Source organism: Lepidochelys olivacea (genome assembly GCF_965140295.1).
Source record: "Lepidochelys olivacea isolate rLepOli2 genome assembly, chromosome: 1".
NCBI lineage: Eukaryota > Metazoa > Chordata > Testudines > Cheloniidae > Lepidochelys > Lepidochelys olivacea.
The window spans coordinates 338,887,532-338,903,137 of NC_140411.1; the positions used below are offsets into that span (position 1 = coordinate 338,887,532).

General features: G+C 46.0%; 1 protein-coding gene across 7 annotated transcripts in view; it reads left to right on the plus strand.

Annotated features, from left to right (window-relative positions):
- Nucleotides 1–15,606, plus strand: part of FRMD4A (FERM domain containing 4A) — a 411,923-nt gene that overhangs the window by 148,431 nt on the left and 247,886 nt on the right. For 2 of the 7 annotated variants that reach the window (XM_084630498.1, XM_084630501.1), the window contains exon 1: nt 2,120–2,429. The exons of 3 other annotated variants lie outside the window; for them this stretch is intronic. In XM_084630498.1, coding sequence (XP_084486624.1) covers nt 2,256–2,429 — 174 coding nt within the window. In that variant the 5' untranslated portion in view covers nt 2,120–2,255. Of the gene's footprint in view, nt 1–2,116; nt 2,430–15,606 lie in introns of those variants that run through there. 2 more of the 7 variants (XM_084630499.1, XM_084630500.1) reach the window with 2 other exon arrangements.

Sequence of the window (15,606 nt, forward strand, 5' to 3'; positions counted from 1 at the left end):
GATTCTAATGCCCGCTGCAGAGTCTGTCCCCGTCTATCCGTTAAATAAATACAGAGCTAAACTGTTTTTGGAAAGTCGTATTATGTAATCAATACATGGAAGGGTTCCTTTAGCACCATTCCCATCTATTGTGTAATTATATACTTGGGATGGAACTGTTCAGAGCCATATGGACAGACTCAATGCCCATGTGTAGTAGCTCATTTTAAAAATGGCAGCATATCTGTTTTTCTCTCCCCCATTTTTCAGAATACCAAAGCAGTTAGCTCACATTATGGAGCAATCGGTTTCTCCAATTCTTTCCTCCTCGTTTTTGTTTAATCAAACACATTTCTTTTTCTTTCTCTTTAGTGCTCCCAGACAGAGATCTTATATGCCAACTGTAGCCCGGAGCAAACGTTTTCTAGTCAAGTTATAAAAACCTCCTCCAAATGGGGCTTTCTAATGGAACTGCTGCTTGTGCTCTCTCTGTATTGCTGGACAGAACAAGGACAGTGTTGCCGAGAGAGAGAGAGACCCCGAGACAGGTACATAAGTTGACGTAAGGAGGGATGGGAAGGTTCAGAAATGGGCAGACCGATTCAGAGACAGAGAGGAGGAAAAGACCCACAGAAAGAGAGAGAAAAAATGATGTGCTACTGAATGAACTGCATCTAATAAGTCAGAAGGAAATATTATGATTTTTATGATGCTGCTATAAAACCTGAAGCCGCAATTAGGCTGAGAACATAAATTTTGCAGCTGTATTTTCCTAGCATTACACCGAACTAGTGAATGAGCGGGTACAGAGCTGGTTGTGGTATTGTTATTGTGTGCCAGTTGTATTAGTCTTTCCAGTCCTCAAAGATCAGAGTAACTGTTCTATAAACTGTGGAAGATCAGCGAACAATTAACATTCCCCCCGCACTTTCTCGCTTGCTCTCTTAATACCATCTGAGGTGTCAAGTCTTCTTCTAGAACCTCTGAATACTCAGGTTTCATCGTCTTGTGGGTCAGTCCTGCAAGGTCCCAGTGTCTGATTGTCTCCTATGGGCTCAACTGCCCCTGGGCCTGATCCTATCAGGTGCTCACCTATCAACATCCTTTAGCTGCAAGATCAGGCCCTGTACATGTTAGTTTGCCTCTGACAGGTTTTTCTTACAGGAGGCAGTGTGGAATGGAAGGGTGAAAGCAGCATGGAGAGAGAGACAGGTGGGCTGAATTCTAATCCTAACTTTGCCCCTGGTTTGCTGTGTAGCCTTGGGCAAATGACTTTAATGCTGCCTTAACATCCCTATCTGTAAAATGTGGATATTAATACTTACCTATCTACCTCCCAGAGGTGTTAGGAGGTTTAGTTAGACAGGTTCTATATTAGGTGCACAAGTAGAATTAACTGGTTTTAGTTAAACCAGTGGAGACTGCTAATGTAAACGTACTTAAGTCAGTTTCACCCTCGCTTAATTATGTAATACACGGACCCAGGCTAATCCTCTCCCAAACTGGTTAAATGTGTCTACATTAAGGGTTTACACAAGTTTAACTAGACTGATTTTAAAACAATTTGGTTTAACCCATGCCACTTTTCTAATGGAGTCACAAGCCCTCAGCTAATGACAATGCCACTCTGAACGTGAGAAGTGTTATGTAAGTGCTAAGTACCATTATGTGTCCCAAAACCGTAAAGATTCCAGCACTGTAGTAAAAAGACCCTGATGTCAATATTCAGTGGTTATTCAGTGTGTTAAAATAAAGGATAAGATTTTGCATGTTACAAAGCCATCCTCTCGGCTGTTTTTTGTAGCGTTTGAAAGAGTTAAGCCTAAAACCGGAATGTCTTGGGAATGTTGGCAGAGAGGAGCCAGAGCTGCTTTTATTTTTTTTCCCCTGGATGGAATCCCAGCACTTTGAAAGCTAAGTGATGACTTTGGATCTAAGTATGTTTCTTGGTTCCACTGCAGAGAGCTGGGAAGTGAGATGCAAAGTAACCGAGAAGCCCTTTGCGAGGGATGTCTGATTCCCTGCCTGTCCCAGGACAGATATTTTTACCTTGTCCCTAGTGATTCCTGGGGGCAGCGGAATTTGATTTGAGAAGATACATATGGATCCATGGAAGAAATAATTTCCTTAAGGAGGGGAAAGAAACATCCCAACTGGCTTATTTTGGCTGCAGCTGTTTCTCCTTTGATGGAAATCGTTGTGACACTTGAACCTTGCATTTCATAAGGAGTCTAGGAATTAGCTAACTGCCTTTGATAGGGGGTGCTGGGTCTTTCATGAGACTAGCTGGCATGGCTGCCGTACTCTTTGGCTTTGAAGATCTGCTCTACAGTTGGGACAGCCTGGTGTGGAACTTGACTTCACGGGCTCTGAGGACTTGCCGGTTTGGAAATCTGCGGGTCCTGCAGCTGATGCTGAAGCCATGGTGCATTTCCAGAGCAGTTTACCAGGTAGGGAGCAATGGTTTTAAAACCCTGGGCCAAATCCCAAGGCCTTGACTCAGTCCCTGCTTGGAGTCAGGCAAGACCCAGTCCTGCAAAATGCTGACCACTGTGAGCTCCCCATTAAAGTCAATGGGAATTGAGGCTACTCAGCACAAATAGGAAGAGATGTGGGGAAAGACAAAAACAGTTTGTGATCCAGGGGAGTTGTGCCTGAGTCAAAACTAAGGGCCAGGTTCTGCAAGCTCGAAGATACCCTAGTGTATACATAAGGTAGGCAAATTCTGGCCTGGAGTAGGGATCACAGGACTGCATTTGACTGCATAAATTCTCCTCATGAAACTTTCTCTATTCACCAGGGGCTGGACTCTGCCACCCTTACTCATGCTGAGTAGCACCTTACTCCTTGAGTATTCCCACTGGCTCCACAAGGAGTAGGGTGCCACTCAGTATGAATAAAACTGCTGAATCTAGCCCTGAAGAACTATCATTTGCATGCAGAAAATGATTAAAAGTTGGCTTAAAATGTAACAAAATTAAACAGTGGAAGTCCTATGTACTAATCCAGCCTTGCAAAACTCTATTCACCTGCTGATCTGAAATAATATTGGTTTTAATTGGATTGGTGTGTAAAATACTGTTTGTGGTTTTTTTCTTATCGTTATGGTAAGAGTGGGCAAATAGATTTTTCCTGGCAATTTTGCAAGGTTTTACTCATTAATGAAGGGAAATGCTAACCAACTGAGTCGGGACATTTAGGGTGGTCACAGATTGGACTGTATAACTGAGATAACATCAGACCTTGTATTGATGGATCCACATCTGTGTTTGGAAAAGGCATTTTTCGCTACACTCGTTTGCTTAGTGTGTGCCTTCTCTGCTCATTGGGAGTCACCATGTTCAGCACAGTTGTGCATAATAGACCTGATTCAAAGCCCATTGAAATCACTGGAATTCTTTCCATGGATTTCAGCAACCTTTGGTTCATTCCCACTATGACCAATCTTGAATGCTTTGGTCCCCCTAACTTTATCCACAGATTTGCAGTATTGTTTGGAATTCAGCAGGCACAGGCAGCTGGTTTTTTAAAATACCAGTTTGCCCTGGAAGGTATCAATGAATAGTCATAACAGAATGAATCCCCAGTCCCTCTTTTTTTGCCCCCTGGTAGATGCTGATTGTATTTGTGTCAGAGACTGCTTCTGAAAGCTGCATGGAAGTTAGTGCAATGAACTGATGCATGCTCCATGTGAATAAAGCCAAACACTCTGGCTGTGCTCTGGTCTCCCTTAAACCAGTGTAAATCCCCAGTTCCTGAATGGAGTCTGACACATGCTCTGTGTACGGGGTAGAATGTGGCTGCAGCACCCCAGAGGAACACAAGAAAGGAATTATGCTTCTGAGAGGCATAGTTCCCTTCTTGCTTACCCCTGGCCCTGGAAGTGGGAGTTACTAGTAATTAGCTGCTGGCCTATACCAGCAGCAAATTATGTTCCCCCTTCATGCTGACTCAGCTATGATAGTTCCTTTATGCCCCTGCGTGGGTCCCTAATCCAAGCCACCAATCTAACCCCAGTGTAACTCCTTTGAAGTCACAAAAAGAAAAGGAGTACTTGTGGCACCTTAGAGACTAACCAATTTATTTGAGCATGAGCTTGGTTAGTCTCTAAGGTGCCACAAGTACTCCTTTTCTTTTTGCGAATACAGACTAACACGGCTGTTACTCTGAATCCTTTGAAGTCAACGGTTTTACTGCAGGATTTGCCCTGCAGTCAGAGGTGAACCTGGCTCACCCTGTTTAACTAAATTACTTCTTCTACAATGTGCACAAGCAGTAACTCTGCTGTACAATGATTGCAGGGACCCCATTCATTCATCAGAACAGCCAGAGAAATCACATGGCCAAACATCGGTGCATGCATTCTAAAAACTGACATCCATTAGGAATGACTGCCCAGGGCTGGATAGATTTAGAACCGACCTGGACCTTTGCCCATTCTTCAGATAGAACCTGTGAACCTTTCTGGAGCTTCGATACAATCCACACCTCCTTATTTTGTTGCTGTCGATCACGTCTTACTTTCAAGCTCTTCTGCGCTGCCTGGTCGGAGAAAGGAATGGAAGCATAAGTGCCAAAATGCTGACAGAGAGACTGCAGTGGGGGAGGCTGATTTGGTGAGGTGCTGAGCATCCTCAACTCCACTGACTTCAAGGGGAAGCTTGAGGGAGCTCAGCATTTCACAGAATTGGGCCCTCAAGATTTCTGGAGCTGGTAGTAGCAGAAATCTCGTAAGTAGTCTGTTCTTGTGGGATTTCTAGCCTAGTTTCACAGCCAAGGGTTCAAGTCAGGTATGGATAAATGTGTGATTTTTAGGAGACAGGCCTCATGGCCAGTCCCAATCCTGGCAATGACACATTCTGTAGCCTTGGGAAAGTCGCTTCACTTTGGGAAAGTGACTGCGCTTTAGTGCCTCAATTTCCCCATCTATAAAATGGCCACAAAACCACTTGATCTTCCCTAAACCTGAGTGTGTAGATTCCAAGAACTTTGCAGAAGGAGTGGGGGGCAAATCTGGTGTGTTTTGGTTGGGGAGAATATTGGAATCTGAGGAAAAGAGGTGCTGAAAGGCATGCATCCATCCTTGGCCAGAGTTAAGGTTGTGGGGTGTTCTCTGTGGTTGTGATGGTGGTAGATAAGCTACCTGGGTGGAGGAGTAGTGGGTACGTAATACTGATTGTCTTGCTTCTTAGGTTTTCTGTTAAGCTATATTACAACAGACTGACCTTTACTGACACACAACACAGTGCTTTTATGTATTCTGTGAATAATTTCCCCCGATATCTGACCATCTCTAAACATTGACATGATATTTTAATAACATTGTGACTAGCCAGAGAGCTTGCCTGCATAATCATTTCCTACTTTGAAACTGAGACTTTTTCAGCTGCTTGTTATTGAGCTGATCTAAATAATGCCTCAATTACCCTAGTTTTGTCTGCCTGGAGCATATTGATTCCCTGATGCTAGTTCATCTTGAAAGCATTCTGCACATCAGTCACAGGACTAAACTGTCCTTAAAAAAGAATTATACAGCTCTGTGCAAATTAGGGACAACATTCTGCCCAGCACTCAAATCTCCCTTCCTTTTGTGCTGTTTCTTAGAGCTTCAGCTTTACTGTTACAAAACAGAGCTAATAACCCAGGGGCACAACTGCATTTGCTGTGGGAGACTTACTGGTTCACCTATCATGAGATTGGCTTGAGGGTGCCAGAGTTTGAAGCATTTCCTGCTTGAGTCATGTCATGTTTTGGAGAGTGGGTGGGAACGGAAGAGGAGAAGGAAAATATATGCGTGATTTCTGGGGACTGGATTTCAATGTCTAGGGCAGTCGCAGATTGATAGCACCGGGCTAAGCTTAGGTAACTGTTGCGGTTTGGGAGGGTCCCAGAGCAAGCCTGGAATGAAACTACGCGGCAATGAAACTACCCCGCAGCCCAAGCCCCACAAACTCGAGACAGCTGAACCGGGCCAGCCGCAAGTGGTATTTTGTAGTGTAGACATACCCTACGTTTCCAGATATGGCTCTGTCAGTGCACCGTCGTCCCACACAGTCCTGATCTGCAGCTCAATACATTCAAGTAGCAGCTGTCTGCTGAGTACAGCGTGCCAATGCTGCCGAATTCCTGTATGTGGGTGGCTTTGAGATGTACTGGTGGGAAACCACCTAAACTATTTCACTGGTAAGCTGTGCTCTCCGGGCAACCTAGTGACAGAGGATGTGGAAAAAGCTAATGTACTCAATGCTTTTTTTGCCTCTGTCTTCACTAACAAGGTCAGCTCCCAGACTGCTGCGCTGGGCATCACAATATGGGGAATAGATGGCCAGCCCTCTGTGGAGAAAGAGGTGGTTAGGGACTATTTAGAAAAGCTGGACGTGCACAAGTCCATGGGGCCGGACGAGTTGCATCCGAGAGTGCTAAAGGAATTGGCGGCTGTGATTGCAGAGCCATTGGCCATTACTTTGAAAACTCGTGGCGAACGGGGGAAGTCCCGGATGACTGGAAAAAGGCTAATGTAGTGCCTATCTTTAAAAAAGGTAAGAAGGAGGATCCTGGGAACTACAGGCCAGTCAGCCTCACCTCAGTCCCCGGAAAAATCATGGAGCAGGTCCTCAAAGAATCAATCCTGAAGCACTTACATGAGAGGAAAGTGATCAGGAACAGTCAGCATGGATTCACCAAGGGAAGGTCATGCCTGACTAATCTAATCGCCTTCTATGATGAGATTACTGGTTCTGTGGATGAAGGGAAAGCAGTGGATGTATTGTTTCTTGACTTTAGCAAAGCTTTTGACATGGTCTCCCACAGTATTCTTGTCAGCAAGTTAAAGAAGTATGGGCTGGATGAATGCACTATAAGGTGGGTAGAAAGTTGACTAGATTGTCGGGCTCAACGGGTAGTGATCAATGGCTCCATGTCTAGTTGGCAGCCGGTATCAAGTGGAGTGCCCCAGGGGTCGGTCCTGGGGCCGGTTTTGTTCAATATCTTCATAAATGATCTGGAGGATGGTGTGGATTGCACTCTCAGCAAATTTGCGGATGATACTAAACTGGGAGGAGTGGTAGATACGCTGGAGGGCAGGGATAGGATACAGAGGGATCTAGACAAATTGGAGGATTGGGCCAAAAGAAATCTGATGAGGTTCAATAAGGATAAGTGCAGGGTCCTGCACTTAGGACGGAAGAACCCAATGCACAGCTACAGACTAGGGACCGAATGGCTAGGCAGCAGTTCTGCGGAAGAGGACCTAGGGGTGACAGTGGACAAGAAGCTGTATGTGAGTCAGCAGTGTGCCCTTGTTGCCAAGAAGGCCAATGGCATTTTGGGATGTATAAGTAGGGGCATAGTGAGCAGATCGAGGGATGTGATTGTCCCCCTCTATTCGAGATTGGTGAGGCCTCATCTGGAGTACTGTGTCCAGTTTTGGGCCCCACACTACAAGAAGGATGTGGATAAATTGGAGAGAGTCCAGCGAAGGACAACAAAAATGATTAGGGAACTGGAACACATGAGCTATGAGGAGAGGCTGAGGGAACTGGGATTGTTTAGTCTGCGGAAGAGAAGAATGGGGAGGGATTTGATAGCTGCTTTCAACTACCTGAGAGGTGGTTCCAGAGAGGATGGTTCTAGACTATTCTCAGTGGTGGAAGAGGACAGGACAAGGAGTAATGGTCTCAAGTTGCAGTGGGGGAGGTTTAGGTTGGATATTAGGAAAAACTTTTTCACTAGGAGGGTGGTGAAACACTGGAATGCGTTACCTAGGGAGGTGGTGGAATCTCCTTCCTTAGAAGTTTTTAAGGTCAGGCTTGACAAAGCCCTGGCTGGGATGATTTAATTGGGGACTGGTCCTGCTTTGAGCAGGGGCTTGGACTAGATGACCTCCTGAGGTCCCTTCCAACCCTGATATTCTATGATTCTAAGGGCTACTGCCTGCAATCTCTGCACCCATCTAGCGCTTTATGATGGTGATTACAACAGATGTGGCATGTACAGATCATTTATAAAACCATAAAGGACTATCAGGGTGAAATAAGGTTACAGTGGGCTTGGTGTCTCCGGAGTGCTACCACCCAGCTTCGTGAAAGGAATCCGTCTTGTTCCTCCCAGCCACTGGCTGGGCCCAAATGGTGGTTCTCCCTCTGTCCTGACCCAGCAGCAAGAAGCAGCCATCTGTGCGGCATCCTGCTTGCTGCTCCGTGGTTCACAGCTACAGTAGGGCCCCTTCAAACTGCAGGCCCCAGTCCTCAGGTCTATCAGTCCTCATGCTGCAGGGCATAAGGTGAATACCAGCTGAGGTCAGGATGAAATGTATTATTTGAATTATAGCAGTGTGCAGAGTGATTGCACTGTCCAAGCACAGAAGAAAAAGACAGTAAGCTCTGTGGGACAGGGACTATCTATGTCTGAGACAGTGGACCAGGAAGCACAAGGAAACCATGAGGTGATTATGGTGAGCACAACCAGCTGCTACCCACTGTCCAGATTTTTAAAGATATTATGAGAAGGGGAGTTTTAAAGAGGGGTGTGAAAGAAATCGCCCCTCCATGATCTAATATGGCGCAATGAGTGCATTAGGCTGGAGTTCTTACATCTTCCTCCAAAGCATCCAGCATTAGCTGCTGCTGGAGTCAGGATACTGGATTTGAGGGACCGTTCTTCCCTGGCATGACATTCCTTGTGTTCATACGGGGTGCTCAGGAGTGAGGGGAGAGTCCTACATGGGGTTATGTAAGAACATTTCCAAATTGTTATGCCAGAGTGGGGGTAGGCTTAGAAATGCCCCATCTCTGCAGCACATCCAGGGGAATTTGGAAAAAAGCAGAGTTCTTTTCTCCTTATTTCCTTAGGAACATTGGTAGTGCATTATGGGGTTTCAGGCTGCCCCTGCCTCAGCAGAAGCAATGCAGCTCCACTGTGCAAGGTAAGGGGAGTGTAGGGTCTCCGAGAGCGGTGTGTGCAATGCAGACCCCTGCGTGAAATGGAGCTATGGGCTCTGGGCAGCTCTTGCATGGCCGCATGCAGGACTGGGGCAGGCTGTGCATGGAGCTGAAGGATCCATTGCTCTATGGATCTTCCTATCTAGTGTCAGAGCAACAACTCATCTGATGGGGAGGAAAACATTAGGGCAGGGATTTTCTGTTTGTTCAGAGGATGTAGTTCTGTGGGGACTGAATGGCTCAGGGGACTGGCAATAGAGTAGATCTTTCACCTCTAGATCACAGTTGAATCTAACAGTGAGTGAACTGTGTTACCATCTGATTCCTGACGCCAAGGATGAATAAAAATGTGTGTGTCGCAATGCAACAGTCCAACTGGTACTTCTCTGTCTAACTCTTTGCACTGTGCATGCAATAGCCAAATGTTTGGGCAGTCTTGCCTGCAAACACTAATGTGCATTTGCTCTGGTTTTGTTAGGTCAGGGCAAGTTTTTGATTTTTTTTTTTCTTAGAGGTTACTGTGCCGTTTCCAACACACAAACCCTGAAAACAATTTGTGGGGCTTGGCCAAATAATCTTCAGGTTTGGGTTTTTTTTCTTCTTAAGCCACATCTAAATATTGTCTGCACAGCCACGAAGTGCAACCCCTAGTTCTATTTTCTGCTAAGCCCGGATATGCTGAATTGCAGCTGACACTATGCTGAAGGGCATCGTTCCAAGATTGATGTAAGAACGCTAGCGAAGGCCAGCTTTATGGGTTTGCCCAAAGCAAAGGCACTGCAGGCCTCAATATAATCAATGCATCCTCCTTTTTATTTTCGACAATTGGTATTTTATTTGCTTTCTCAGATCTCACACCATCAGCCTCGTGTTTATAATAACATCAATGAATTAGCCAAGCCCAGATGGAATAGCAGCGTTTCTACAGAATTATTCTGGGCCCTCTGGACTGAGCTAGGAATTGCATCCTTTCCGTTAGATATTGCAGTCTCTAGCTTTAAAGCTGGAACTAAACTAGCAAGCAAATGTGGCTGGAGTGGTTCAGGCTCTTTGTTACAAGTAATATTTGTTACAAATTTCGGCTGAAATTATTGAAAGTGCCCTCTGATTTTGAGTGTCGAAACTGGACCAGTCATCGGTGGTGCTGAGCACCTGCCGCACCAATTGACTTCAAGTGGCCCATGGGCGCTCATTGGGAAGATAGGCACCTCAAAATGAAATGCTCCCAGATTCAGAGGGCACCCTTGAAATCATAGACCTCAGTCCCTTTTTTCCTCAGGGAATCATTTTGGGAGCCAATTGCTGGAACGTAGTTTACTAAATAGGTTGGACAATAGTTTGCAGGGAACTGGGCTACTAGATGACCTCTCGAGGTCCCTTCCAGTTCTACGAGTCTATGAAATAACTTTTTTGCCCGTGAGTTGTTTGCAAACTGTTCACTTCTACTGTTTTCTATGCTGTGTTCATATCCTGTAGCTGGTCACCTAAATTACATGGTAAGCACCCAGACTGGATGGCAGAAACACATTTAAAAAGGAAAACAGCAAATAATATACTTCTGGAACTTCGAGACAAACATTTGCTTGTGCTAGAATTCATGGAACTGTCGGGATCTGGGGCATTTTCACCAGCGCCCAGAAGCTGTCTGAATACCATGAATAGCTAATGTGACCCCCATGAACCATACTGAAATAAACACAGTGCATTTATTTATGGAACTATTCACAAATCAAGGATCTGGGTGTGGGGGAGAGGGAGGTTGACCAGCAATTAAACGGGATTTTGGTAAATACAGTTCTAAACACTCTAGCATATACATTGACCTCTCAAAGTTCCTTCACTATTTATTCAAGCTCAGAGTCCATAGGCAAATTTTTTTAGTTTCCTCGCCATGTCTGTGCAGTGTCAGAATGTTCAGCAGACAGGGGGATAATGTTAGTAACAGTCGGTTTGGGTTACAGTCTGTTTAAAATCCTACCGACTGTTCTTAGCATGTCTGAAGCTGGAGATTGGACAGAGAACACTTTTCTGTGGAGCTGTACTATCAAACCTTGAAGACATTTAATTGCTCACAGACAATATATAGCAGCCGTAGTTAGCATTTACACAGTGCTTTTTGTCCCTAGATCACAAAACACTTTACAAAGGAGATTACCATTGTCTCTATTTTACTGCTGGGGAAACCGAGGCACAAAAAGGTGACGTAACTTGTACAAAGCCACAGAGTGAGTCAGTGGCAGAGCCAGGAATAAAAACAAGGTCTCAGTATTCTGTCTAATACCCTATTTACTGGATCTCACTGTTCCTTAATCCAGCTCTGTCTACGTATGAACACATGGGGAAGGACCCAGGCTATAGCCTGTGAGACTCCAAGGGTCAGAGGCTAACCTTGTGTGAATGAATTTCAGTTCCCTTTGAAAAGGAAGGAGTTGCCCAGGGCTGAATTTGGCCCTTTGACTCTGTCCAGTTGGCAGGCCAGGAAAGAGGAAACAGGGGGATGAAGGAAATCCAGAGGAGAGGAAGGAGAAGACGACGGGTTGTGAAAACAAAAATCGAGAAAGAGGGGTAAGATGAGGGGAATGGAGTTCAAGGAGGGGGATGAACAAGGAGGAAGAGTTCTCTTGAGAAACTGCAGGAGGAGGATAAAGGCAATGTGAGCTAGGAGGAAGAATTTCTGCAGGCAGGCTTCAATGATTTCTGTAGGGTTCTGTGGTTTTGGTGACTCCAGACCGCAGTTCGGGTCTGATCCTGCTCCCATTAAAGTCAAAGGCAAAACTCCCATTGACACGTGTGGGGCAGGATCGAGCCCTAAGTCTCAGCACATCCTTGTACTTGAAAATGCTTAACATAGCTTGTAAGAAGCTACATTGACTCCTGGATGGCCTTCCCTGATCCAGCCCATAGTCTTCTAGATCCATTTGAAAGGCTTCAAAAATAACATCAGGACTTTTCCTTTATTCCACAGAGCTCTCCGTTGATGAAACCAAGAGCTCAACTCGTCACCTAACCATGTTTACTAGCAGAGAAAGTTTCACTCTGGAAACAGTGTTCCCTTTCTGCATGCAGGCTGAAATCTGTCTTGCAGTATGTAGTCTTAGAACAGACTACAGCTGGGTTGAGAGAAAGTGTAGTCCTGTGTTTTGACCACAAGACTGATTCATGGCTTCTGTCTTTCAAAGCTTCCATGAGCCAGGACTCCTGAACAAGTCACTTGACTTTTCTGTGCCTCCGTTAACCACTTGTGAAATGGGTGTAATACTTACGTACCTCATAGGCATGTCCTAACAAGCACGCTGCCTCTGCGTCACTACCGACACCATCTGAATGTGTTCCATTTTGACAAGAGAAAATAAAATCTGCAGCTTCCCTAGATGAATGTGCTCAACTGAGTAACCAAATAATATTCTCTCTGTAACCCTCGTCCTCCTTTACCCCTTTGTGTATGTTGTATCCTCGTTTGTCTGTCAAGTGCAGCACTAAAATTGTACGGCCTTTAGGGCAGGAATCTGTCTTCAGTGTGTAGAAAGTAGTTGATTTTTGTTCATATAGGTTAATTCTTACAATGAGTGTCATGGCACTGGCAAAGAGCTTGGAGGCCCTTTCTTGCCACTCCACCTCTCCGTGACCCAGTTACCCCACCTGCAAAGGGAAGGCATGGTGCCCACATATCTGTGTGCTGTGAGAGTCAAGGATTTCTGGGCTTTGGGTGACATTTATCCAGATGTAGAAGCAGGGGTGCTGGAACAATTTGTACAGTGAGGGTGCTGCTGAGAGCCATTGAACCAAACTGTGAACCCTGTATATAATAGAAACAACTTCAAGCCAGGGCGTGTGGCAGCCCCCTCCCCTCCCCCCCCCAGCACCCTGAGTTCCAGCACCTTTGTGTAGAAGGCTCACATAGAGCTCTGCGAGCCACTTAAGCAGGCAAGAGCAAAGCAGCCAGACTCTGTTCACTGAACAATGAGGGGTGACCACTGGGGATGGCCCGTAGGAGGAGATGCTGGGCCCACAAGCCCATCGATCGCATTGGCCCTAACACCCTTCACACGTGGCAGTGGGACTGCAGCCACCGCTGCAGCTTTTGACTTGGAAACCAGCTATGGAAGGCTGTGTCTCCACCCAACTCCCTGTCCTCAGCCTGAGGGAGACAGGGACTTGGCATTCCTACACATGACAGCCAGGCATTCAGGCACTATATGTGGGTAACATGGATTTCACCCCCCAGGAGGCATATGGGAAAGATCCATCCTCATCTTTGTCATTTCTCATTCCAGTCTCTCTGAAAACATTTTATTATGTGTAACCACAACGAGGCGATCTGCCTTTCATGGGCCTGCCATACGGCTCTACAAAGCCGAATGAGCCAGGGCGCATGCGGCAGGGAGGAAGGAGAGGGCTGAAATGTTAAACCTATCATTTCAAACTGGTAAAACTTTGGGCTCTTGATTTAAAGTTTCGTAGCTGACTAGATTAATGTGGAATTCAAGCAAGCCAGCTCTTTGCTTTCTTTTCTCGTCTGGCGTATTAGCATTTCACATTAATCTAGTCAGCTCTGAAGCTAGGCGGTCTGAGGAAACAAGGGATTAGGGGTGTGGGAGTGTGGGGTGGGCAAGAAAAGAGCCAGATAAATTCATCATTTAACTAGCTGAAGAGAGAGCAGGGGCCTAATTTAGATCTCTCAGAGCAGTGTAAATCAGGAGTGACTCCTCTGAAGTCAATGAGCCTAATGCTGCTCTGATGCTCGGTTTTGTGCCTGTTTAACTGCATTGATACTCCTGATTTGCAATGGTGTGAGGGGGGAATCTGTCCACTAATGAGTTTCACTTGTGCAACATTTACTTACTGTGTTTATTACAGTAGCGCACAGGGGCCAACTGAGAATGGGGCCCCATTGTGTCAAGCACAGCAAAAACACAGAATGAGGGACAGTCCTGGCCCCAGAAGACTTACAGTCTAAACAGACACGCCAGATGCGGTGGGGGGAATGAACAATATGATGGCAGCCAGCATCATGACATTGCTACAGTATTTGTTCCTTTTGTTTTGTGATTTAAATGTTATCTGATTCCGGTGTCAGAGGGATCAGAGTCAGGCCCCTAGACTTTGTGCAATGGCTCTATGAACAAACCTATCTTCAGCCAGGGCCCAGTCCTGTAAGGTGCTGACATCGGTGGGAATTGAAGGTGCCCAGGATCAGGCCCTAGAGGAGCTGTCTCCTGTGGTATTGTAAATGGGTCAGGCACTTCAGAGGGAGGCAGCTCATATAACTCCCAGCTTTGAGGCACTCGCGGTGCTTTTTCCCCAGCGCTTTCACCCAGCAAATCTGCAGACTCTCTACCCGCCCCTGAGACCTTTATTGCTACATATTTAAGCATTTATGAGACTTGAACTGCTTTCCTTAAAACACTAGAATCCCAGAAAGGGATAATTATCCCCACATGTTTCATAAAGTATTCAAGACATTTCTGGTTTTTAAGCTTCACTCCCCCTTCTCGTTAGAGGTGGGAAAGGGAGGGGAGAAAAAGCAAACATGTTACAAATTCATCCTTGCCAGAAAACTAATCTGAGTGGGCAGTAAAACCAGTCTGGGAAAGAGCAGTAACTGCACCTGGCTGCCTGTTCACAGCTCGGTTGGAGACAGTACATGAGGTGTTCAATAAGTTCCTGGCCTGAGGTATTTTCACGAGACATTTTAAAAAGAAAGTTCACTCTGTATGATATTCCCTCCTCACAGCCCAGTTTCCCTGATCACTTTCCCTGCCTTTCTAGAGCTGTCAAGGTCGTCAGCAGTTTGGCAAGTCCCCACCACCACCGCAGTCTGCTTCCTCCATAACGCGGCCACGGAGTGGTACCAGCAGGAAAGAAGCTGAAACTTTAATAACATGAAATATTCAAATAAAGTCAAGTGCTAATCGTCCCGCACAGGATGCCAAATTGGCACGCGCAGTCCACTGTTCCCTCTAAGCTGTGCACATGTGCGTGCGCACACAGATCTTAAACCCCACGCACATGGCGAAACACCGTGCGCACTCCGGCTTCAGCTTTTTTTTTTTTTTTTTGGCAGTGGCACAGAAGAAATTTTTTGCACACACGGCCTGTTAAAAATCAGAGGGAACATTGGCACAGACTGCATCTTGTTGGCCTCCCTTGCCATGCAGCTGAGCCTCTCCATGGGGGAATAGTGACTCTTTCCAGTGACAAGTAGCACAAGAGAGCTATGGGGAATATTAGGCCGCAACCCAGACCAGCTGGGACTGAACCCTGGTTTCGAGTTTCAATGTGACAAAGTGCCCACAGTTGTTGAAGTTCAGTGAATATGAGCAGTGGTTGTTTGCACAGCTGAGAGAGAAGGGAATCTCCCTACCATCAGATGGCTCCCTCACTGGCCCCAAAACACCATCAACCCCTCTTACCTTCAGGAGGCTTTGGAATGGGAGAAGAGGCTTAGGGGCTTGCCAGTAGTAGGGAGGGGGGAAGTGGAGGAGAATAGACTGTCTTGGGGGACTCCATTTGGAGGCTCAAGTGAGCCAATAAAGAAACACGTAGGACTGCAGGGCTGCGTTCACTAACTCCTTGCAAACCCAGCCTTGCAGGACTCACACAGTCATGTCACAAATTGTCCAACTCTCATGGAAAACAAAAACAAAAACCACATCATCCTACCTGTACCATTTTAAGTTCATTTTTA